Below are 25,283 nucleotides of genomic sequence, written 5' to 3' on the forward strand. Positions count from 1 at the left end.
AAACAGTAGACGAAAGGAACAGTAGGGCTCTACAACTTCTCAACTGTACAGTGTGGAAAGTGGAGTCACTTAAACTATTATGTACCTACTTAAAATGAAAAACAAAAGAACATAAAAAAGTACACGAGAGGCTTTCTCCTCCACTCCCTCCACAGCTGGAGCAGTCAAACCGGTATAAAGTTACGATTTCTACAACGTCCCATCAGCCCTTCTACCTGCACTAGCAGTGCGTGGTGGGTCAAGCCTTCTCTGCCCACCCAGCCCGTTCCTCAAACAGCAGAGAGGGCTCAGGCGAGTGGTCCTGAGCTAAAGGAGCACACTGGATGTTTCGATGGTGGAAAGCAGCATCAGATACTACACCAAAGTAGCGCCAGAGTGAGAAATCAGATGGATGGGCGCTGGAGACAGGCACATCAGCTGGCATGGCTCACAGTTACTTTCCTGTAACTCCAGAAGGTCCAATGTCCTCTGGTCTCCACAGGCACCTGCATGTATGTGACATACATACAAACCGGCAAGTGTACACACACACTCACTCCCTCACTTAAAAATTTATTCAGTAAATTCTTTTTTAACATGTATTTAATTCATGTGTAAACTGTGTTGTTTTACATGAGGTTATGTGCAGCAAACACATGCTGGGGTGTCCATGGGGGTGAGTAGAAGACATCAAATCCCCTGGACGTGGAGTTACAGATGGTTGTGTGCAACCATGTGGGTGCTGGGAATTGAACCCAGGTCCTCTGCAAGGGCAACAAGTGCTCTAAACCACTGAGATAGCTCTCTAGTCCCTTATTATCCAGTAAATTTTTTTTTTTTTTTTTTTGGTTTTTTCGAGACAGGGTTTCTCTGCATAGCTTTGCGCCTCTCCTGGAGCTCACTTGGTAGCCCAGGCTGGCCTTGAACTCACAGAGATCCGCCTGGCTCTGCCTCCCGAGTGCTGGGATTAAAGGCGTGCACCACCACCGCCCGGCCAATCCAGTAAATTTTAGTAAGTGATAGGCATAATAAACCCCAAAAGGCAGAAAAATTTAATCAGAACTTCTAAGAAACAAAAAAATGAAGCTAATAAAGATCTCAATGAAATCTACTATTTCTCATATTATTCACTTACACTTAACTATAGGAAGCTCATACTATTTCTCTTGAGCACAGCACATGACAATAAGACAGTAAAACTATAGGCAGGGACGGAACTCATTACCATATAAAATCTTTCCCCTAACACAGCCCTCTTAGTGTCTCTCTTCCCATTTCCTACATTTCAATCTCTTTTGTTCTGTTCTTCACTGAAGGTAGACAAGCATTATTTATGCTTCACAAAGTATGTGAAAGATGAGAGTATAAGGTACTTAACACTTTACATAAAAACTAACTTTAAAATGCATGAAAAGTAAATGTAGGTAAGGATGTCTGCAGAGCAAGATCTAAGAAATTATCAGTAAAAACAAGACAGTGAGAATTACCACAAAATCTTCAAGGTTCGAATATGACAATGTGATTGGAACTTAGAATTACAACTGCAGAAATGTACTTAATTCAACACAGGGTGGGATATTCTGACATCCTAAAGATGGCAAAAAGTGAGCTACAGGGAACGAGCCCTAGAATGCACTGAGAGTCTGGATCCCAGGGGACCGCAGCGGGAGAGCGCCACCAGGTCTCACTGACACAGCCACTGCGGGAAGAATTGAAGACGAGAGAGAGGCTGAGATGAGAGCGTGGAGCGTGCAATCTCTCAAGTTATTACGCACTTTATTAGTATGAGGAGCTGCAGAAAATTTAAAAAAAAAAAACTAGTACACAATGGACTACTGCATCTCAGATTCACAAATTTACTGATTCTTTTATAACTGGATGTTTGTCATTTCTAGTATTCAGAAAACTTTGAGACAGTTTTGTAATATTTCAATATGATTTATACATAAAGATTCATGAATTTTCTGTGGCTTCTAAATAAAGGAGAAAAGTCATTCAACAAGAAGAAACTAGGATTCATTTTTCAGTTCAAGAAACATTTTTAATATGTAGAATTCTGAAATCAGAACTCACTGTCACCACAGTAACTGATCAAGACTCTCAAAGGCTGAGATGCAATAAAAATAAAGACACACTGAAATAGATAAGAAACCTTATAAATGTGATGGCCCAAGCTTCGTATAGCTGATATGACAGCAGTGATAGTTCAAAGAAATGCAAAGCACAGGACACAGAATGGCACCATGGCATTTCGGAAGTGGTCCCTGCTATTCCAAGAGAAGAGTGGTATTATCCATTTCTGTTCTCTTAAAGAGAATCATGAATTAATTTACATTTCAGTGCAAACATTCACTTGAAATTATGTTAAACAATATATGTCTATGTACTCAGATGTGCCTATTTGAGTATATATGGCATACTTTTCTGAAGAGAAAAAAGGAATTATACTATAAATTCAAAGAGCAGTAAGTAATGACTACAAGAATGAGGAATCAATGAATAGATGTTTGTCAGCTTTATGTGGTGGGGCAAGACAGTAACCCAACCACTCAGGAGGTTCAGCAGAAACATGAGTTTGAGATCATCCCGAGCTAAATAATGAGACCCTACTGAGAGAGAAAGAGAGAGGGAGAGAGAGAGGGAGGGAGGGAAGGAGGGAGAGAGGGAGGGAGGGAAGGAGGGAGGGAGAGAGACAGAGATAGAGACAGAGACAGAGACAGAGACAGAGAGAGGAAATCTTCTTGCTTGAGCGAGGCATGATGGATAATCCTAATATCCCAGAACTCAAGGGGCAGGAATGCTACCAAAAGTTCAGGGCTAACACAATGAGTTAGAGGCCAGACTAGGGTATATTTGGAGACAGCAAAACCCTGGGTCAGGTAGAAGAAAGGAGGAGAGGGGAAGAGAGGGAGGGAAGGAAGGCAAAGGGGAAGGGATAAAACCATAATACAAAACAAAAAGATGTGTTCTGATTTCCTTTCTACACAATGGGTCAATGTGTATATTCCTAAGAAAATGCTTCACGGACCTTCCCAAAGTCATTAAAATGAAAGACACCAATCTTAGAACTTACAAAATTGAGCCAGGTGGTGGTGGTGGCGGTGGCGATGGCGCACGCCTTTAATCCCAGCACTTGGGAGGCAGAGGCAGGCGGATCTCTGTGAGTTCGAGGCCAGCCTGGTCTACAGAGTGAGTTCCTGGAAAGGCGCAAAGCTACACAGAGAAACCCTGTCTCGAAAAACAAACAAACAAATAAATCTTTAAAAAAAAGAACTTACAAATTTGTTAAGATTTTTTTAAGCAGACCAAAAGTAAGATAAAGGTATAATGTATATGAAATTACATTTCAAAGGGATTATGATAAAAAACTAAACCTTTATATAAAACTTAACCCTTTTTATTTTCATGAAATATATCTTCAAGTAGTAAGCAGAATATGAACCTACACACAGACTTTCACACATCAACTAGAGATTACCTCTAAGATGTACAGACTTCCACTGCCATCAGATGCTTTCTGGCAAACTTACACTAGTATAATCTGTTGGGTATTCTTAAGTAACTGTCTCAATATTTTCCCAAGGTATTTTTATCTATGATGTTTATTTTCTAAGAGGCTATAATCCAAATATCGCACTTATTCATTTAAATTTTGCGAGCAATCTTTCTTCAGAAGCCTAGCAAACTATCTTTCCATTAAAACACAAATGCATTAACTTTAAAATTTCACATCACCCCTTTCTGCATGTATGCATGTTCATATGCATGTGCACCCATATGTACATCTGTGCAGAGGACCCTCCATTTTACTTACTGAGATGGGGTCTCTCAAAGACCCCAGACTCTCCACTGATTTCGTTAGTCTAGGTAGCCAGCTTGCCCAGGAGACCCACTGTCTGGGTGCCGGGACTACAGGCAGCTCACCAAGGCCCCGCCTCAGGCTTCACCAAGGAGCTGCGGGCAGGGACTCTGGTCCTTGTGTGTGTTTAGCATGCACTTTATCCTCAGTGTCCCCCCACGACAGAAGAGAACATGGAATGACTGTCTTAAAACATACAGAGAGCGGTTAGAGCGATGGCTCAGCAGTTAAGAGCACTGGCTGCTCTTGTAGAGGACCCTGGTTCAATTCCCAGTAAGTACCCATACAACTATATTTAGCTCCAGTCCCAGGGGGATTCAGCACCCTTTTCTGGCCTCCGTGAGCACCAGGTACACGTGTGGTGCACATAAGCATGCAGGCAAAACATCTACACAGAAATAAAATTAATTTTAAATAAATGAATAAAAACCTATCTAGAGAGGGCTGGACATGGTGATGCATGCATGCCCTTCATTACAGCACTTTGGAGGCAGAGAGGTGGGTGGGTCTCTGTGAGTTTGAGGCCAGCCTGATTTACATAGAGTTCCAGGCCAGATAGAACTAAATTTTTTGAGACTCTGTCTCAAAATTTAATCAACTTAAAAATTAATTTAAAATGTAAAAATATGGAGAGAGTAAACTGCTTATTTATTTTGTAACGAAACATAACTGGATATTCTAGGAGGCTAACACTTGAAACAACTTTCTCACCATGCTATAGATTCTTTAATGCCGCATGCACAGCTTTAGACTACACTTATTCACGGGCAACCAGAAACTATTACAGGCAAAAGACAAACATAAAATACGTACTTCTTGTGATTACATCTTCGTCTACTGCACTATCTCTAGCCACTGTCACACACACAAAATAGACATTTCTAGCAACATCTTAATCTATTTCCACATAGATACCACAGACAGCTCAAATGTGCAACCATAAAAATGATCTCTCCAGTCAGCTTTGCTTCCTATACCATATCTATGCTCTATCTATTATTTCACGGTTCAGTGGAAACACCACCATTGGGATCCAACTCAGATCCCAGAAATAAGTACTTCCTCACTACATTCAATCTACTAATAGGTTTTTGTCAATTCTACCTTCAAAATAAACCCCACTACACTGTTCTCTCCTCCCATGACCACCGCTACCACATTCTCCACTTGGTGCCCATCACTCTCGTCTGCCTTATTCAGTCAGGAGCAGACTGCACGCCATGTCAGCACTTGCTGGCCAACACCCCTCCATACTGGCTTCTTCTCATTCCCCTTAAACTGAATTTTTCACCTTGGCATATAAGAACCTGTATAATCGTTTCTTTCCCATTCATTCCTCCAAACTGATCAACTCACCCTTTCCTCTCTGGTCTACTGACAACCAAGACATGACAGTCTTCCTTCAGGTTTTTGAAATCTACCTGCTGTGAACTAAATGATCACGCCCTATACCCCTACAGTCATGTTCCAAAAGCTTTATGATATGGGCTAGGAATTTTAGAGATGATTATGTCTGAGGATGAGCCTTTGTGAATGGGATTAGTGCTCTTATATATGAGACCCCAGAGTGCTTTCACCTGGACCCTGACAAGATAGTCATGAACAGGAATATCCCCTGACATGGAATCTGCAGGTGCCTTGATCTTAAATTACTCTACCCTCCAGAAATGAATAAAGTCAATGTTTACTGTTTTGAGTCTATAGTACTTTTGTTGTAGGAATCTGAAGAAACTAAGATCCAAATCAAGCTTTCTTGCCTTGTGTTTTGAAACATGGTTCTCCAATACAGCTGGCTCTTCCCATCCTTTAGAGTTCAACTAGTTTTGTCTTTTCAGAGGTCTTCCCTAACCACCCTAATGCAAGAGTGCAAGTCTATTGGCATTGTTCTTAGCACCTCACTTAGCACTTTCAAACCAGTGTGTGGGGGGTGGGGGTGGGGATGACTATAAATACAGAGAGAGAGAGGAGGGAGGGAGGGAAGGAGGGAGGGAATCACAGCCTGCCTCCCAGCAAGGTACCGTCCTTGAGTCCTTGAAGCAGAACAAGCACTTATTACACACCAAATCTGCTGGTGCTTTGATCCTGGACTGTCTTTGATCTGGACAATTCTAATGTAACTGTGAGCAATAAATTTGTTTATAAGTTAAAAAGAAGGTGTCAAGGAAAATACAGACATATTAAAAGAGAAGGACTTGTAAATTAAACACTAATCTCTACCTGCCCTTGGGATTATGCTCTCTAAAAGTTCCTAGAATACTCCAATCTCCGTCCCTTTGCCCCTGATGTCTCATCTGCCTAAGATACCCTTAGGCCCAGATAAACACTATCTTCTAGACTGTACAGGTCTTCATTTAATGTCAAGCCCTCAGTGAAGATTTGCAGGCCTATATATTTGTGCTAGTGTAGAGAATCGGTGCCTAGTGACTGTCTGCATCATCCACTGGAATTGAAATGTCATAAGGATGGCAATTTCTGCCTGTTTTGCTCCTTGGGTATTTCCAGCTTCTAAAGCACAAACCATACAATATGCAATCAAATAACTATTTTTGGTGTAATTAACATTAAATAATGCCCATCAAAGATGAAGCAGATCATAGAGAAGCATGTCTGAGCAGAGTGGCAGGAAGGTCAAAACCAAGAAGAGCTTGAAAAAAGAAACATGGCAAACAAAATGAACTCTACAAACTACACTTGGCAGTAAAGAAAGAACCACAGGCAACACTACTGTGAAGACAGAATCATAGAAAAGAAAGGAGACCAGGCACACCTTTAACCCCAGCACTCAGGAGGCAGAGGCAGGTGGGTCTCTATGAGTTCAAGGTCAGCCTGGTCTACAGAGTGAGATCCAGGACAGCCAGGGCTACACAGAGAAACCCTGTCTTGAAAAACCAAAAAGAAAACAAAAGGAGAAAATTCTTTATCTAAAAGGAAAAGATCAAACAAAAACAAGGCTTCACTGAGGGCAGAGACACTGGTATACATTATTCATTACGCAGCTTTAAATTCATGTCAATCTTCAGATAAGCAAAAATTTCATTAGAGGAAGGAAAAAAACCAAAAGAATTGAAAACAACACTAAATGAGCGCCAGTGAGATAGCTTGTGGATAAAGTCACTTGCTATGCAACCTGAGTTTAATTCCTGTATCCCGTGGTAGAAGAAGAGAACCAACTCCCCAAAGTCATCCTCTGACCTCTACATGCACACTGTGCTCTTGTAACACCCATCGTACACACACTCACGGGCACACACAATGTAATAATGAATAAAAAAATCAACACTGATAGAAGAGCTAGAGAAATGGCTCAGTAATGAGGAGTGCATACTGCTCTTCCAGAGGATCCAAGTTCGGTTCCCAGCACCCACAAAGGGTGGCTTCACAATTGCTGTAACCCTGGTCTCAAGGGATCCGGCACCTCTGGTCTCCAAGAGTAACAGCATCTACATGTGTACATACTCTCATACAGACAAACCCAGACACTTAATCCAAATAAAAAGCATACTTTGTAAGACAACAAAGACCCATTAAGAGATGAACATGGAGAGATGGCTCAGCAGTTAAGGGTGTTCACTGCTCTTTTGGAGGACCAGAGTTCAAATGGAGAACCAGAGTTCAATTTCTGGTACCCACAGATGCTTGTAATTCCAGCTCCAGTCCATCTGATACCCTCTTCTGGACTCTCTAGGCACCCCCACTAAGGTGCATATACCCTTATATAAACACTTAACCCATACACTAATCAAAACGAAAATAAATCTTTAAAAACAAAACAAAACATGGACTGGAATGACAGCTCAGTGGTTAAGAGGTAGAAGGTGCTCCTCCAGAGGATGTGAGTGCCTTGGTTCCCAGCAAGCGTATCAGGCCACTCTCCACCATCAATAATAATTCTAGCTCCAGAGGATCTGATATTGCTGGCCTCCAGGGGCACCTGCACTGGTGACATGTGCAGACACACATACTCACACAAAATAAAAAAACACTTAAAGAACTGAAATGTAGGATTATAAAATCAATATCAGAAGTTTTATGAAACAATGAACAACGAAGAGATGACTGAGTTCGTAGGATGAGCAAATATTCTGTCTGAAACTGAGCTCACTTTATTCCCTGACAGGCCTGTCATCCCTCTCCAGCAAACACCATTTGGAAAGTAAAAGTAATTACTAGAAAACAATGTAGCCAAAGTAATTCATGCTCCTTTTCACTAGGATACGACTCTTAGAACTTGTGTGACAGATCAAAGTGCAGGTATGTGTACTCAATAGTTCCTCTGATGTCTGGAACTCAACCTTTATAACTCTAATTCCATTACAACCATCTTGGTCTTAATAACTTAACATCTTGTTCATTTAAAAATCCCTTCCTCTGCCTCATCCAGGCAGTCCTCAAATCAATGGAGGAAAGAAAAAAGCCATCAGTCACCAGAACCCTGCCTTTGCATTTATAAGGGAATTCCAGAGAGGAAAGTGATCTGAGTCACAGGTAAAAGGTAGAAGTACATAAAAGGAATGAATAGAACAGTCCCAGTCCAGTTCGTAGACCAATAAAAACAGCAAGATGAAAACATAAAACATCTGTTTTGAGCATGTTAGCCTCTAATATATCACCTCTACATCATGAGCCTCTAATGTCACACACAGTTCATTTTTATTTCATGTGCACTGGTGTTCTACCTGCGTGTATGTCTGTGAGGGTGTTAGATCCTTTGTAACTGGAGTTACAGACAGTGAGTTGCCATGTGGGTGCTGGGAATTGAACCTGGTTCCTCTGAAGAGCAGTCAGTACTCTTTTAACTGCTGAGTCATCTCTCCAGTCCTGTCTATTTCCTCTTAAAATCAGTTTTATGTTAAAAGTGGCAAACTGGGGCTCAGTGTATTGGTATATAGATGTAATCCCAGCATTCATGAGACTGAAGCAGGAGGATCCTAAATTGAAGCCAGACCACACTGCAACCCTGTCTTAAAAAGAGAGAAAACAGGGCCGGGCAGTGGTGGCGCACGCCTTTAATCCCAGCACTTGGGAGGCAGAGCCAGGCAGATCTCTGTGAGTTCGAGGCCAGCCTGGGCTACCAAGTGAGCTCCAGGAAAGGCGCAAAACTACACAGAGAAACCCTGTCTCAAAAAACTAAAACCAAAAAAAAAAAAAAAAAGAGGAAGGAAACAGTAGAGGTGTGTGTATGTGTGTTAAATTGCACACTATAAATTAATTAAGAAGTCTAACATTTTATAAGGAACGGAAAGTTTAATCATATTTAACAGTCAAATCTTTTATGCAAGTATATGGAACTTTATATCATTTTCTTTTTTAAAACTGTTGACTCAGTCTGAATGTGGTAATACACACCCTTCAATCCCAGCATCTGGGAGCTGAAGCTGGGGCATTAAAAGCTTATCTAGCCTGAACTACATGAAACCTTGTCTCAAAATCTCAAATAGATAAAGAAGTAGACAGACTCAGGGAAGACTCACTGGGCCTTTTATTATTCTTGTTATCTTTTAGCAATTTACTCAAATCTCCCAAACAATGTGACATTGAACAGAAGACCTTCACATGGATTGACAACTGCTTCATAAATAAAAATGCTACTTTCTTTTCTGTTTGTGACCATTAACTCTGCTTCAGAGAGGTGGCACATTCTTGTATCTAAAATGAAAGCCTATAAAAAAACTGAAAGGCACATTATGCCTTAAATGAGTTTTCTTGGTTTCATAAGCTTTTCTTATTTCTCCTTGAGAGAGCTTCAAAATTAAAATTAGCATTTGAAAGTATTCAAACTCGCTGAAACTTGTGCTTAGCTTTGGTGCTCTCCAGGTGCAGCTCTGAATGGGACAAACAGACCATTTGCTTTGTCTGCATTTGGACGAATTTACAACCGCACTGACAAAAAGATGACAACTCTATTACCTCACAAATAATCAGGACCCTGTCTTTGGGTCAAACAAAAACAACAAAACCCTTAAATATAAAAATCCATTTCCATAAATAAAATTAAGACTATTATACTCTTTCATGAAACACCTTAATAGTACTTCCTGATCATGTGAGAAAGAGAGAAAAAGAGTAAATCAAAACTTAATATTTTTACTCTCTAAGATCACACTATGTTTTGGTGATTTAAAAATATAAAATATACACCAACCACAGGTATGATGTAACGCAATACAGAAAGCATACCAGTGCAGTAACACTAAAGAACAAAAATGCATCTAGATGGCAGCGCCCCAGAACATGCAGTGTCATAAGTCATATGGCTGTCTGTGTCCCCAGGTGCTTGAGGATCACACCTCCTGACATTGTCAGTACAAGTTAGATGCTCATTGCTAACTCTATAATAAAAGGCTTCATACAAAAGGTGATGATGAAGTAAAAAGACACGAGAAGCCAAACAGTCAGAAAAAGAGAGAAACAGCATTCCAGACTGAAAGGGCAATGAACATCTACCTTCACAAACACTTGGTAGTTAACCTAAAGCATTTTATCACGCAATTCACACCTGTCTATCTGTGGGTTCCATGACATTCAAGCCAAGGGCAGAGGATGATTCCAGGGGTTGGTTCTCTTCCTCTACATGGGTGCTAGGGATGGAGCTCCAGTTGTCGGGCTTGTTGGCAAGTGCCTTCATCCACCCAGCCAGTTCGCCAGCTCTACTGCTCTACTCTCCAATTTATTTCAAGAGTGTGTGTGCGTGTGTGTGTGTGCGTGTGTGCGTGTGTGTGTGTGTGTGTGTGTGTGTGTGTGTGTGTGTGTGTAAAAGAGTGGGTAGTGATGGTGGTATGGAAACAAGACCTCACGTAGTTCAATCTAGCTAGAAACTTGGCTACATAGCTAGGACCCTGAATTCCAGGTTCTCCTGTATCCACCCTCAAGTTCTGAGATTAGTTGAAGTCAATGCTATTCTTCAATCTCTTCTCTTTGTATGAACTCCAGCTTCTCTGTTTTTGACAGGGTCTCTTGTTGCTGGCCTCTACCCCTAAGTGCTGGGTTTACCCAAATGTGTTACCACAACTGAGTAGGCAATGCACTTTCTTGAGGTTTAAATCATTTTAATTATTTGGTAACAATTTTTGAAGGGACAAAAGTATGGTGCTCACCAGGTTTTGAAAAATTCCAGATATATAAATATGAGATTGAATCTTGGATGGGGGTGGGGTATGATGGTATGACTTATGATTTGTATAACTTTCTCATCAAAATATTAGAAAATTCTATTTGTTACTATTCCATAATAGCAAAACTAAAAGATTGATATGAGGAATACAAAACACAAAATACAAACTTTTAGGACAGTGAGAATCTGTCTCACAAAAGAAAAATTACTGAGGAGACGGCTCTCTGGTACAATATGTGTTATGCAAGATTGAGGACCTGAGTTCTGACTGTAGCACTCACATGAAAGCCAGGAGTGGCCGCCTGTGCCTGTAACTCCATTGCTAAGGACATAAAACAGGCAGATCCCAGGGCTTGTCAGTCAGCCAGTGTGTCTAAAATGGAGAGCTCTAAATTCAGTGAGGCCCTATCTGAGCAAGTGAGGTGAAAAGCAATAGACAACCATACGCAAAGTCAACCTTTGGCCTCTGCAGAAGCATGTACACGTAAGCCACCTGCCACGTAACACACCCCAACACAATTTAATTTCTTTGTAAATCATAAAAGTTATGAGAAACCACCTTTGCTATACTTATCTGACCAAAATACTTGTTTTCATCAGTATTTGCATTGTTATTTCCTCTATTCCCTCTGAATGTTGCTTTACTATGAACACCAACATCCTCACTTAACCTGTGACCTTGTCTGCTATCTCCACTATGTTAATGAGTTCACCTGCACACGGTTCCTCCTGCTGCACGTCAATGGTCCTCACTGTCTTCTGTTCAGAGCAACATCACTGCTGCACTTTTAGTTCCTGGATCTTTCCCTTTTATCCCCATCCGTGAATAGTAAGTGGACTCAAGCAATTAAAAGTACACAAGGAAGCTACAGCACCACATGCCTTGCAGTTTGTGTCAAGAATGGCAAATGCACAGTGATTAATCAATAGACACTAAGATGTAATGTTGTCCACACAAAAATGCTAGCAATAGAGGCTGGAGAGATGGTCCAGTGATTAAAAGATCTTCCAAAGGACCCAAGCTCATCCTCAACACCCACAACTCAGTTCACAGCAGTTCACAACTGCTGATAACTTCAGCTCCAGGATCTGACACCTTCCTTTGGCCTCCACAAACACACACGTGGCACGTACATATATGGCATGTGCTGCATACTTTTTAAAAAACTAGCAACAAAATTATATTTTACACAATTATTTATGGTTAATATGCCAAAGTGGCTACAATTTGAGCAACTGAATTAAGTAATGGAGAGTACTTGGCTATACACACTGGACCACAAGAAGCCAGGACTCTAAAATCAACTTTCTGTGTGTATTAGAAGGCAGTCAATGCACTCAAGAGTAAGAACCCACAGATCTCCATGAGAAAGCACATCAACTCATTTTCCAACAAGAGTATTTGCTCCCTCTCCCCACTCACCTCACTGGCCCCCTCCCTTTATGCACCCCAGGCCGCCTTAGAACTTGCTGTGCAGCTGATGACCTCCAACTTCTGATCCCCTTGTCTTCACCTCCTATGAGCATGCACCACCATGCCTGCTTGTGCTGAGGATAAACCAAGGCTTCTGAATGCTAGTCAAGCACTCTAACAGCGACACTGCATCCTTAGGAGGAGTCTCTCTATCACAGCAAGGCGAGAGAGCACCCACACAGAAGAAAACCTACTTCTGTCGGAAAGAGGCTGGAGCAGCACCCCTGGTCTGAGGAGAAACCCTCCAGGATGCATGCAGTTTCCTGCTATGATCAGAAAGAGCCATGCCTAAGGAATGACGATCATACTCTTCCTTCAGAAGTAGAACAAAAAGGTTTATGCTGTCTCAAATAATTTGCTAAGTGACTGGCCTGCAAGAGGATCCAGGAACACAGCAATATTGGCAAGCAGAAATGGAAGAGATGACTAACAGTAGCTACTCTGTAGACTTGGGCCTGGAGGTCAGAGCTAGTTTCCATGGCTAATGCATAAACTGCTCACAGGTTATGGTTCTGTGCTATTTCACGCAGCACTTAGAAGTTGGGCTGTGTAGTTACCATTCTGCAGTCCCATCCAGAGCTGCTTGTGGTCTTTTTTCTGCATTTCATTGATGACTTGACTTTTATGCTTTAAAGCATCAGCTTCTTTCATACATGACATAAAATGAGCTTCGACTGCATCCTTGGATGGACAGTGTAGAAGGTCCTTTTCTGGAAAACTCTATCAAAGGAAAACACACAGAACAAGTATGCAGATACAAATTAGCTTCTAAAGAGAACTTCCCCCATTTGCCAATATTCACAGCACACCATATTTTATTATCACAATAACTACAAAATACTTTTAAAAAATTAACTTAAAAAGCATTACCAATTTGACACAATTTGTACTCTTTCCAAATAATCCTCATCTGTGAGGTTTTCTTTTGCAGCTTCCTAAGCATAAAACCTACAAACGACACCAACAATCACAAGTGAGTGGCCATTAGAGCCAGAGAGGGATCTACAAGAGGGTACTGACATTCCTCTACACCTGTCTTCAAGGGAAGGCCCACCTTAAGCCAGCCCAGGCAATGTAAGCATGGAAGACCTGGCCCCACCCCTCATCTACCATATGGCGGCATGGGCTGGGGAAAGATGCCCTCCCTGCATAAACATCTGAGGTGGGTGGGAGAGCTGGCCCTGAGGTCATGGAGAGGGAGAGCTGCCCCTGCTCCCCACCAGTTGCAACACTTGGGAGAGCAGGCCCTGCGGCTCACCTGGGCAGGACAATTAAGCCAACCCCATTGGTTGATGTGGGTGAGCCAGCCCCAAAGCTGAGAGCATGCGAGAGATGGCCCTATTATAGTCATCTGCTTTGTGGCAGCATGGGTGGGGGAGAGATTGTCCCCTTCCCCTCCCATCAACACCTGAGGCAGGTGAGAGATGGCTCTGAGGTGTAAGAGCTGGAGAGCCCTCCCTGCCCCTCATCAGCTGCAGCACTTGGGAGGGTGGCCCCTGTGCCATGCCTGGGCAATACAGTAGAGGGGGCCCTGAAGGTGGAGGTGTGGGAGACTGAACCTGGGGATGTGAAAGGGGAGAACTGGCTCCGCCTCTTGCTCATTGCTGCTAGGGGAGAACTGGCCAGGGCAATGCTGGAGAGCTCCCCCTGGTGGTGAGGACTGGGGAGAACTGGCAGGCAGACCAACTCTACAACTGCCCAGACCTAGAACCAGGGTTATGACTTGATCCACCCCAACATCCACCCCATCTGCGATCCGCTGGAGCACATGAAGGTACCAGTTCTGTGGACCCAAAGCTCCAGGATCTCCACAACACAGGGTGACAAGATATCCAAGAGGAGTTCCAGTGAAGGCCCAGCATTGATAGTGTAGCAGAAACCAGAGGCCTCGAACCAGCCCAATGATTCTCTGCAATGAACACTTGCAAGTAAAGATCTATAAATTTAAAAAAAGAGAAGAGAAAAGAAAGAGAGAAAGAGAGAAAGAGAGAAAGAGAGAAAGAGAGAAAGAGAGAAAGAGAGAAAGAAAGAAAGAAAGAAAGAAAGAAAGAAAGAAAGAAAGAAAGAAAGAAAGAAAGAAAAAGGAGGGCCCACCTCAATCTAGGGAGGCTCTGAAATCCCCCATGATAGGAACTCAGGAAAAACAGGAGGGGAGGGCAGTAAAGGAAAACAGACAGCTTGAGTAGCCAAAGCAGCTGAGTGAAGTACCACAAGGGGTGACAAATGCCTGTCACAGCCCCTGGCTCCCACCTGTGAGCCCATCTCTTTCACATCTACCCAAGTGAGAGTAAAAAGATTTTTTTTCAAACCTCACAATGAAATTACAAAATATCCTTGATTCATTACACTTCTAGTCTTTCCTAAAATGCATCAACCACTGTGCAGATATGCCTACCTTTCTGGTCTAAACAAATTCTCAAAGACAAAGAGTGTGATACAATGTTTACTCTATCATTTATCTTCCAAATCAGAAGCATAACTAAATTTCACTTTTACAGGAGTACGCTGAAAAATTCCTTTTATATATCCATTTACTTGGGGGGTAGGAGAATCTTTTTTTTTTTTTTTTTTTTTTTTTTATCATTTTGCACACACACTCCCCACCGCATTCTATGGACCAAACCCAGGACTTTCTGTGTCCTACCACTGAGCTAAATCTTCAGACCTCCCACCAGAGTTATAATTGTGTTATTTAATTAGAATATTCATCAACTGCCTGTAATGTATTTAGATGTATTTGAAGTAACTTAATGGCATTGAATCAAAACACTACTTACAAGTAAGTGGGAAAAAAAACAATCTATTAGTAATACTATAAAACTGATGGTACTTTATTAGGACAATTAAGCAAATCCAAAAATTACATTTTCCAAAATACATTCCATGTCATATATAAGGAATCATTATCTGATTAAACATGAACTCTCACTGTTTTATTACAGACTCACCTCTAGTACTAGATTCAGCTTTAGAATGAAAAACATAAAGTCATACTTTATAATAAAAATAAAAATTAGGATTAATAAAAATCCTTAAAAAAAAGTTTTCCCAAGATTACTTTGGTGTACACAGACAAAAGGTTGGGAAGGGAGGGCATTTCCTCCCCAAATATTTTTTTCTAATGTACTATTTTTCAATAAAATAAAGAACATAAAAAACAGTAACCCCAAGCCTGTTATAATCCCAGATTCAGGAGGTAGAGGCAAAAGGGATACAAATTTGAGGCCTGCATGGGTTATGAAGACTCAGAGTCCACCACTACCTCCTCTGTGCCCCCCCCAATCCCAAAGCTGACACAAGTTAGATGTCAAACACAGTGGCACATGCCCAAATTTTCAGAGTATGAAGACATGAATTCAAAATCATGTGCAGTTTGGAGACCAGCCAAAGCTACAAAACCCTGTCTTAAAATACAACAGAAAAGAAAGGAAAGGCTAAAAAACCCAATGATAAAATAAGAGCACCAGACACCAAATAATGTTAACATCTCTCAATTTTCTTAAAATTCTATTTCTACCAAAGTATAACCTACAAGCTTAGCTATAAGCAATCATCACTCCTTCTTGTTACACTCTATAGGGGATTTATCTCTCATCATATCTCCTTGGTCGTATTTGTTGACTCTTCAGATTCTCCCGTAAGAGTAGCTTTGCCCATTTCCCCTCGAAGTACTGCTTCACCTACATTCTTCCCACTGAAAACACCTATCCAAAGCCAAACACAAGCCTCAACCTCAGCTTCTCTTTGGCTTCAACTCTCCAGATCTATCACCACATTCACACCCAAGCCTTTCAGTTCTTATCAATTCACTGCCATCAGCTAAACACCTTTCACAGAAACAGAAACACCTTTCAACTGGCTGGCTTAAGCACTCACCCAAAGTCTAATACATGTGACTATTCTCAATTCACACACAGTTTCTGCTATCAACACTTCCCATTTTCATCTTTCTCTGCCTCATTTGCTTTTCCAAAGCTACTCTTAAATATTGGTATGTTTTCTGTTTAATGCATGTAACCTAGGACCCCTTTTCTTTTTCATTCCATACCCTCACCTTGAATAAGATTACATACTTCCACACCATATATAAACTAAAGATTATCAATATTGTTTCCTACCAGGATCCTACTTAGAACCTTCAGACTCACACAATTTAGCAAGTGTCCCAGAGGTACAAGCAATTCAACAAATCCAAAGATAAACTAACCACCCCCTCCACATTTCGCATAACAAACCTAGTCCGCTACTTTATATCCTAAATAGATCTGCAATTTCCCCACTTTCAACATGCCAGGCTCCAAACTACTCACAGTTCTGAGAAACCTTGCAAAAGCACCCATGCAGTGTGTTCTGTTACTGTGATAAAACACTCTGACCAAAAGAAACTTTTAAGGGAGGAAAGGACTTATCTGCTCACACTTCCAGGTAACAACCCATCAACTAGGGAAGTCAGGGCAGAAATTCAAGCAACTTAAAGCTGAAGCCGTGGTGGTGGAATGATGCTTGCTAGCTCACTAACTGGAAGGCTTATCCTCAGCCAGCTTTCTTATACAGTCCAGGACTACCTGCCCAAGTTATGGTGCCACCCACAGGGGGCTGAACCCTCCGATGTTAGTTAACAATCCAGGTAATCCCCAACATACTGTTGCACAGTCCATTCTCACCTGGGCAATCCTTCAATTGAGAATTCCTCACAGATGACTCTAGACTGTGTCAAATTGATAGTTTAAGCCTACAAGGGTGCATACCTATAATTTTACACCCTTGACATTTTTGCACTTGGAGTCACAGTGACCCTCTAAACACTAAGCCCTAACCTTCCCCCCCAACTTTCTCTTACTTTAGGACACAGTCAAAGCCATCAAGATTCCAAAGGACCTCAGGGTCTGCTAACCTACCCACCTAAAGCCCCCACCCTTTTCCCTGCACACACAACACTCCCTGCTTCAAGTTCCTGAGTCGCTCCAATCTTCTACATTCTTTCAGTTCTTCCAGCAACACACTCATTTCTGTCTTCACATCAACTGTTAGAGCACCCCTTTCCTCTACCTAGAACATTCTTTTCTCCTTGCCTAATCACTTATACATCTGGCCAAAGAATCCTCAGCTTCAGGTTCAGCTTCTATGGCACTCTTTCCAGGAAACTCTCCCTTTCTCCCAAGCCAAGGTTAAATTCACACTGGATTCTGTAGCAGTTAGTAATACTGGCCAGTATTACAATGGCTATTAAGATATCCACAGGTAAGAGTACTCTGAAAGTCCATAAGGAAGAGGCAATGACCTCAACTCTCAGTAAATCTTTCTTAAATAAGCCAAATTACTGAGATGTGGTTCACACACAATGAAACAGAGGAAGTTTTAGATGAATTTTGACTTTGAATAACTATCAACCAAATAAGATAGAGAACATTACAACACATAAATAACCACATCCCCTTGTTCCTCACCAAAAGTTAACCACAAGCACTACCACCACCCTCATTCTCCACCAAAAGTTGACTACAAGTTACTTTGTGTCTGAGCAGCAGGCTCTTTTTCCTACCTCCACCAATCACTGATATGATCTGTTGCAGAAGCTTTGCCCATAATGAGATCTCACAAATAAAATCATATATGAAATAGTGTACCACTGACTTAGCATACTCTTGAGATTTACTCATGTGACTGCACACATCAATAACTGACTCCTTTTTGTTACTCAGTTGTCAGTGAATGAATGTGTTGTAATGTGTTTAAGAAAACCTGTTGCTAGTATGGTTCTTTCCAACCTTTACCTGGTTAATAAAGCCACTGTGAACAGTAATATGCAAGTGTCATAGTAGACATCTTTTCAACTTTCTAAATACACAGCTACAAACAGCAACAAATGCCATCTAAAAACCGGTGAACTATTTTCTTCAAGTGATGGTATAATTTTAAACTCTCATCAGCGACATTTCACAGTTCTGGGTACTCAATGTCAAACTTGTTATCAGTCGTTTTCATTCTAGTCATTCTAGTGAGTGTAAAGTAATATCTCTCTCTAGTTTTCATTTACATTTCCCTGATGACTAAACATGGTAGATACATTTTCATGTATTTATTGGTAATTTCATATGTTCTGCAAACTTTCTGTTCAAATCTTTTGCATTTGTTCCAAAGCAACTGACATATGAGGTAAGAGGCTAAGCATAATGTGAATTCTGTGTGTACTTATACAAATATTGTCCCCGAGAAGCAGCAGGTGCACACCAAATTCTGTACCAGCTAAACAGATCTGAGTAGAAATGCAGAAAGTCTAAAACCCCCACATTAGAAATGCTTGATGTTAGCAGCCACACTCACTAATACCAGCCAGTACATTTTCTGATTCCAAATAACCTTCCCACAGCTTCACAGATGGCATGCGCCACCTATCTCCACAAGCAAACTTTGTCTTTTTTAACTTGAAATGCCATCCTTACTGCAGTATTTATATACCTCTTAGCCACTTGTCCACATAAAACTGTGCTGTGGATTACTGCATTCTTATCTTCTTATATCATCAAAGGTTTTGAACTTGTCCCTACAAATCCTGTCGTTTTTAACTACATAATCTTAAAAAAGCTGCGTTTTCACTGTTGTTGTTGTTGTTTTGTTTTGTTTTGTTTTAAGGAAAACAGTTGGATTGCAGCAGAACTGCTTATACGAATGGAAGGATCAGACATCTTATTTTCTTCCTGATTCAAATCCATCATATAGGGGTCTGGAGAGATGGCTCAGTGGTTAAGAGCACTTGCTGCTCTTGAAGAGGACCCAGGTTAGGTTCCCAGCACCCAAATGGCAGCTTATAACCACCTGTATATCTAGTTCCAAAAGATATGACAATTCTTCTGGCCTCCACAGGTAATAAGCACACATATGGTACACATACATTCATCGGGCAGAATAATCATACACATAAAATAAACCTAGCCATTTAAAAAACATCAGTTAGGATAATTTTTGCTATGCCCTTGCTCATACTGAGTAAATTCTCTTTTATTCCTAAGCTTGCTAAGGCTTTTGATGACACTGGTTATTGAACTCTGCCCATACTTTTTTCTGTGTCTACTGATCTTGTTGTGTGGCTTTTCTATTGTATTTTGCCAACATAATGAATTACCTGACTGATGACCACTGAATCAATCTTGTATTCATGAGATAAACTCAGCATACTCTACACTGTGCTTCTTACAGGTACTGGTAGGTCCAATTTGCTAATTTTTTATTGAAGACTTTTATATCTATGTTCAGAAAAGATATTCACCTGCAATTTACTTTCAGTTTCTTTAATAGCATTGGGGTCAGTTACTCAGTTGTAAAACAGGCTGGGAAATGTCTTCAGTGTTTGAGTGTCTTTGTGTCCTTCAACCATATATCCCAAACTCCTAGAACAGTATTGGGCTACCACACAGCAGGATCTCAGTATTTACTGCATTAATAGTTATATTTTAACCTAGAATTCAAAATGCTTTCACACACACACACACACACACACACACACACACACACCCTACGTGACACCAAGGCTTTTCTTTCAGTGGCTGAACAGGCCATGGGAACAGGTAGATGGGTGGGAGGGGAGGAATAAGGCAAAGGCCCCACAGCAGGGACTGAGGTGGCTGTGGAGCCAACATAAAACTTATCAGAACGTAATGGATGGAAAGCAAACAAACAAGAACAACAACAAAAACCTATGGCTGTGAAAGCTGGTGCCGCGCGCGCGCGCGCCAAACTGTTATATCATGTTGAGCAGCCCAGGTCAGTTTGCTGAGACGGAAAACAACTTGGAGGCTGGAGGGATGGCTCAGCGGCTAGGAGCACTTACTGCTCTGAGGACCAGAGATCAGATCTCAGCAGCCACACCAGACAGCTCACAAACTCCTACAACTCTAGCTCTAAGGAACCCACACTCCCTTGTGACCTGCACCTACACACACACACACACACACACACACACACACACACACACACACACAAACACAAAGTTTTAAAAATTAAAAAATAAATAAATGAGTTCATTTTAGGGAGACCCATCATACGTGCGATATATAAAAGTACAGGCCAATTTATAAGGCTGTGCTAACAACGGCACTGAACCCACAATGGCCCAGATGCACGTCAAAGTGTGCACTGGAACGGGGGCAGCTATGAGCTTTCCAGATTACTAAACAAAATAAATTATGGCCAACTGTTACATTTAATCTAATTATTAGAATTATTCTTTATTTCTAAAACTAAAAGGAAAGGCTTGCTAGGCAATACTCGTCCTCTATGTCTCTTTGAAGTAGTTTCAATTTCATGCCACGGTAAACTGCAATTGTTACACAGACATGAAGCACATTCCACATACACCATGGCATACACGAATGCACATTAGGACCATGGCGGTACCTGTACAGTTCTGATAACTAAAATCTACAGTAACACACTATTTTGCAAAGCTCCTTACTATAGATGCACAGAGAAATAATAAATAAGCATCCCATACATGATGACTCTTGCATGCTCTTTATGCCTCTCCACTGCCCACTGCCATTGGAGAGCCTCTTGCTAGTGATAACTCAAGATGTACCTCAGAATCCTATAATGCTGCTCAGGAATTGGAAAGTAGGAGGGGTACTACATTAGTAAAGAAGGAGGAGACCAGTATGTTAGTTTTTATTTTATTTCTTAAGATGGGTTTCATGATGTAGTCAAGGTTGGACTCAAAGTCCTCATGTAGCCCAAGCCCTAGCTGAGCTTGAACTCCAAACCTTTCTTTCTCTACCTCCTGAGCACCAAGGCCACTCAATCCATCACTATGCTTAGCTGTAACCAGTATTTTACAACTTATTAAGACAGAATCAGGCAATATTAAATTTACCTGGCTTCAAAAACTACAGAAATGAATGTGTCTCAAAACAGAGGCTCATCAAATCTTTTGACTTCTGTCAAAGTAGTTACGGAACTTCTCAACAGTACTAGGTCGTTCTAATTTCTACTTTCATGCCTACATTTATACCTGGGCATTTTATTTTTATTTTATATTAGTTTAGAAATATAACACTCTATATTATATATAGGTTATATATAACAAGCTTTATAACCTGTTGTAATTCTAGAACATAGTTTACTCAGCCCTAAAAAAGAAAAATGTTTATATATTGAATTGTTTGGCCAAAAATTTAAAAGAAATTGAAGAATATCTCAGGGCAAAAAGAACCTCAGTGAAAAGCTAGGGAGTCAATGACTCTCCTGGCGAGAGCGATGAGTCGGATGTGCAAGCACACACCTGCAATCTCCACACTAAGCCGGCTAAACAGGAGAGTTTGAGGCTAACCTGGACTACACAGTAAGGTCCTTGACAGGACGGGCTAGAGACCATGTCTTAAAAACAAACAAAATAGGAGAAACAATAAATAACATATTTGAAAAAATTTCTATGCTTTTAAGAACCACAAATGAAACAAATAAGAAATGCTTTTAAACTATACCTTGAAATGTACTGTGATGTTCCAAGGAAGAGCTGAACTTGATGCAAGAAGATCAAATAGTAAACCAATTGGATAATGCCTAAAAATGAAAGGTATATCTTAAAAAGAGAAAAAAATACATAAATTTATAACTAAAACCCCAAACAAATTTCCAGCACATTTTATTACCCACTGTCCTAGGCTTTACTGTTTAATCACAGAAAACTAACTTTCCACAGCTGCATGCCTGGGTTAATACATGCGCTCCATCCAGTTGCCAGGTATTTTCCTTCTAAACTTTTCATTTCCCACAGGAGCCTAAATACACCCAAGGGGATTCTCATTAGCTGCTCTAGTGTAGTGTTAATTGTCATCCTGGTACTTATAAGAGGAAACTCTTCTTTGTTGGTTGATTTAAACACTAAAATATCTTGTTTATTTTTGAGAGAGGACCCCACTATGTACCTGTGGCTGACCTATCTTAACCAGAATACACATAGCAAAATCAATCCTCCTACCTCTACTTCCTAAATGCTGGGATTACAGATGCACATCTGGCTTTTTATAGCAACTGTTTTGTACTGTTTTTGAGATAGTATCTCTTGTAGCCCAGGCTGGCCTTGAACTCCTGGTTCAAGTGCTGTGTTGCTAAAGCCAGTTTGTTTTATCTTTTTCCTTTTTAACTAAAAATAAATAAACATTTATTTTTATGTTGTATGGATTTGTATCTTCAAGTATATCTGTGGATCATAGGCATGTAGTGTCCTCAGAGGCCAGAACAGGATGTCAGATCTCCTAGGACTGAATTATAGACGGTTGTGAGCCACCATGTGGATGCAGGGAATTGAACACAAGTCCTCTAAGAGCAGCCAGTGCTCTTAACCAATAAGCCATCTCTCCAGCCCCTGTTTTTATTATCAAAATTTAGAAATTTCTAAGTGTAAAGACGCTCACCTAAAGAGTATGCAAATCCCCTGGTTTATGATTATTTCTTTTAACATTACATATGTATGTAAATATCTAGCGTTGTAACTATGAAGTCATATTAATACAGATTCAGAATACCCTTTACAAAAAGCATCAAACCCTCTAGGCATGGTTGCACATGTCTATAATCCCAGCATTTAGGAAGTGGAGGCAGAATCCAGAATTCAATTGTCAACCTCAGCAACACAGCAAGTTTGACACCAGCTTGGGTATGTGAAACCCTGTAAATAATAATAATAATAATAATAATAATAATAATAATAATAATAAATAAGAAGAATGAAAGAAAAGGTTGTAGAGGTGGTTCAAACAAGCCTGCCTACTTAATTCAACCTCCTGATCCTAAACTGAGAAGAACAGACTCCCACAAAGTCAACCTCTAACCTCTACAAGCACTCCATTGCACATTCCCTACACACAGACACAGACATACACAGATACACACACACACACACACACACACACACACACACACACACACACACACACGAAATAATAAAACATTTTAAAAAGGAGTGGAATACTATTGCCCAGGACACTTCACAGAAATAAATCTTCTTACCCAGATAATCACCAAACTGAAGATTGACAAGTTATTTTTCACTGAGTAAAACAAGGGCAACTCCAACTGCAAACCCAAGTAATTTAACACATTTGCTTAGTTACAAAAGCCTGAGTCTGATGTACAGTACTACCCCTGTCCCTGAAAAGGCATTTTACAAAAAATTTTTTAAATTCCAAAAATCCACACCCTTACAAAAACTGAATAGAAAAGATAAAAACCACAAAAACGACTGGAGATAAGAGAATAATCTACAAGTATTTACAAAAGGAAGAGCATCCCATGTTCTAAAGAGAACTATGCAAGTCTGCACTGAGCATCTTGATGGAATGTTTTCTTAAATTGCATGTGATGCTCAGTCACTGTATTTCATCTAAGTTTAAGATCAGCAGTGTTTCTTTTTTTTTCTTCAATTCAGAAGTCAGTTTTAACTTCTTACTTCCATAGTCCATTCTGAAAATAGTTTACATAACATTTACAAATCGCATTAGAGATACTCATCTTACCAAAACAAAAGACCATTCTTAATTTTGTACTCAAAGATCAACGATCTAATTTACTTTCTTTCTTCTCTCTACCATCTTTGTCTGTAGTGGCAGGGAATCAAATCCAGGACCATTTTTTATAGGCTAGGCAAGAATTCTCCTACTGAGCAACAAACACAGCCAGATTTTAAACATGAACAGGGTTTACTGCCAAAGTAATCTTTAGAGAATCTAGAAGTGTTACAGTATGGAAGTATCAAACATAAATGACTACTTCAGTTGGAGTAATAACGTCACTCCTTAAAAGGCAGTGTTAGAGCACCCTCTGCTGTCTAATCAAATCATTCCAATGTCTTAAGAGTTTCAGCTGGATCAACACTTCTGTTTCTCAGATAACTTTTAAGAGTTAGCAATATAATGCACTAAAGGCAGGACCCCATGATAAAGCATTTGTAGCCTACAAGAGACTGTGTCTTAGGAGCTATCTGAGCATCAATAACATTTTTTCCTTTTTGAGACAGGGTTTCTCTACTGAGCTCTAGCTATCCTGGAACTCACCATGTAAACCAGGCTGCCCCCAAACTCACAGGGATCCACCTTCCTCTGCCTCCTGAATGCTGGGATTAAAGGTGTACAACACCATGCTGGGCTTGTATTGATAACTCATTGGGCATTCTGTGTGTCTACCACTTTCCTTAAATAACTTTTTATTATAATCTGGGCAAATTAAAATAAGCAACTAGGAAATTCGAGAACAGAATAGGGGTAAATATTAAGTAGAATATCAGCAGTTACGGCACAAAAGGCCATGAACTGAAGCTCTCAATGCCCACGCCCTGCCAAGCTTTCTGGAGCGTACCTGTTATCATAACAGCTGAAAGGTCACAGGAGAAAACAGTCAGGATTTGACACAGCCCAGAATACAGATTGAGTCTCCCACTGGCCTGGACTACAGAGAAAGACCTGCCGGAAGGGTGGGGGTCGGGGTGGGGGACCTTCCAGAGGGCTGAGAATGAAGTTTAATGGAAGAGAAGTTGCCTAGAAAGCCCAAGATGAGAATGTTCAACCCCCAATGATATGTGTGGGAGGGTGGGGTGGGGGGAGGAGCTTTCTTAAAGGATAAATACCAAATGTAGGAAGATGGTGTATTTAAGACAAATCACTCATCTGCAGTAAAGAAGAAACTGGTCCAAACATTATTGATGTCGTATCTAGTAGGTACATCTTATTAACATACTAATCTTAAAGAATATAAGCTAAGTCCCAGAAGTTCGTTCCTTCCAAGTTAAGTTGTCCTCAGATTTAAGTCAGCTGCACAATTAGGTTATTTACAACTAAGTAGTTCCCTTTTATTTCCGAAATCTCTTTCTT

The 25,283-nt window shown here is 40.6% G+C and overlaps 1 protein-coding gene across 4 annotated transcripts in view; it reads right to left on the minus strand.

Moving 5' to 3' along the window:
* The window catches only part of Atg5 (autophagy related 5), a 108,823-nt gene that overhangs the window by 65,739 nt on the left and 17,801 nt on the right, over positions 1-25,283 (minus strand). For all 4 annotated transcript variants that reach the window (XM_028858967.2, XM_037200441.1, XM_028858966.2 and 1 more), the window contains 2 exons: positions 21,900-21,978; positions 12,981-13,143 (listed from right to left, as the gene is read on the minus strand). In XM_028858967.2, the coding sequence (XP_028714800.1) occupies positions 12,981-13,143; positions 21,900-21,978 (242 nt within the window). The remainder of the gene's footprint in view (positions 1-12,980; positions 13,144-21,899; positions 21,979-25,283) is intronic.

This window comes from Peromyscus leucopus, chromosome 8a, assembly GCF_004664715.2.
Source record: "Peromyscus leucopus breed LL Stock chromosome 8a, UCI_PerLeu_2.1, whole genome shotgun sequence".
Taxonomy (NCBI): Eukaryota; Metazoa; Chordata; class Mammalia; order Rodentia; family Cricetidae; genus Peromyscus; species Peromyscus leucopus.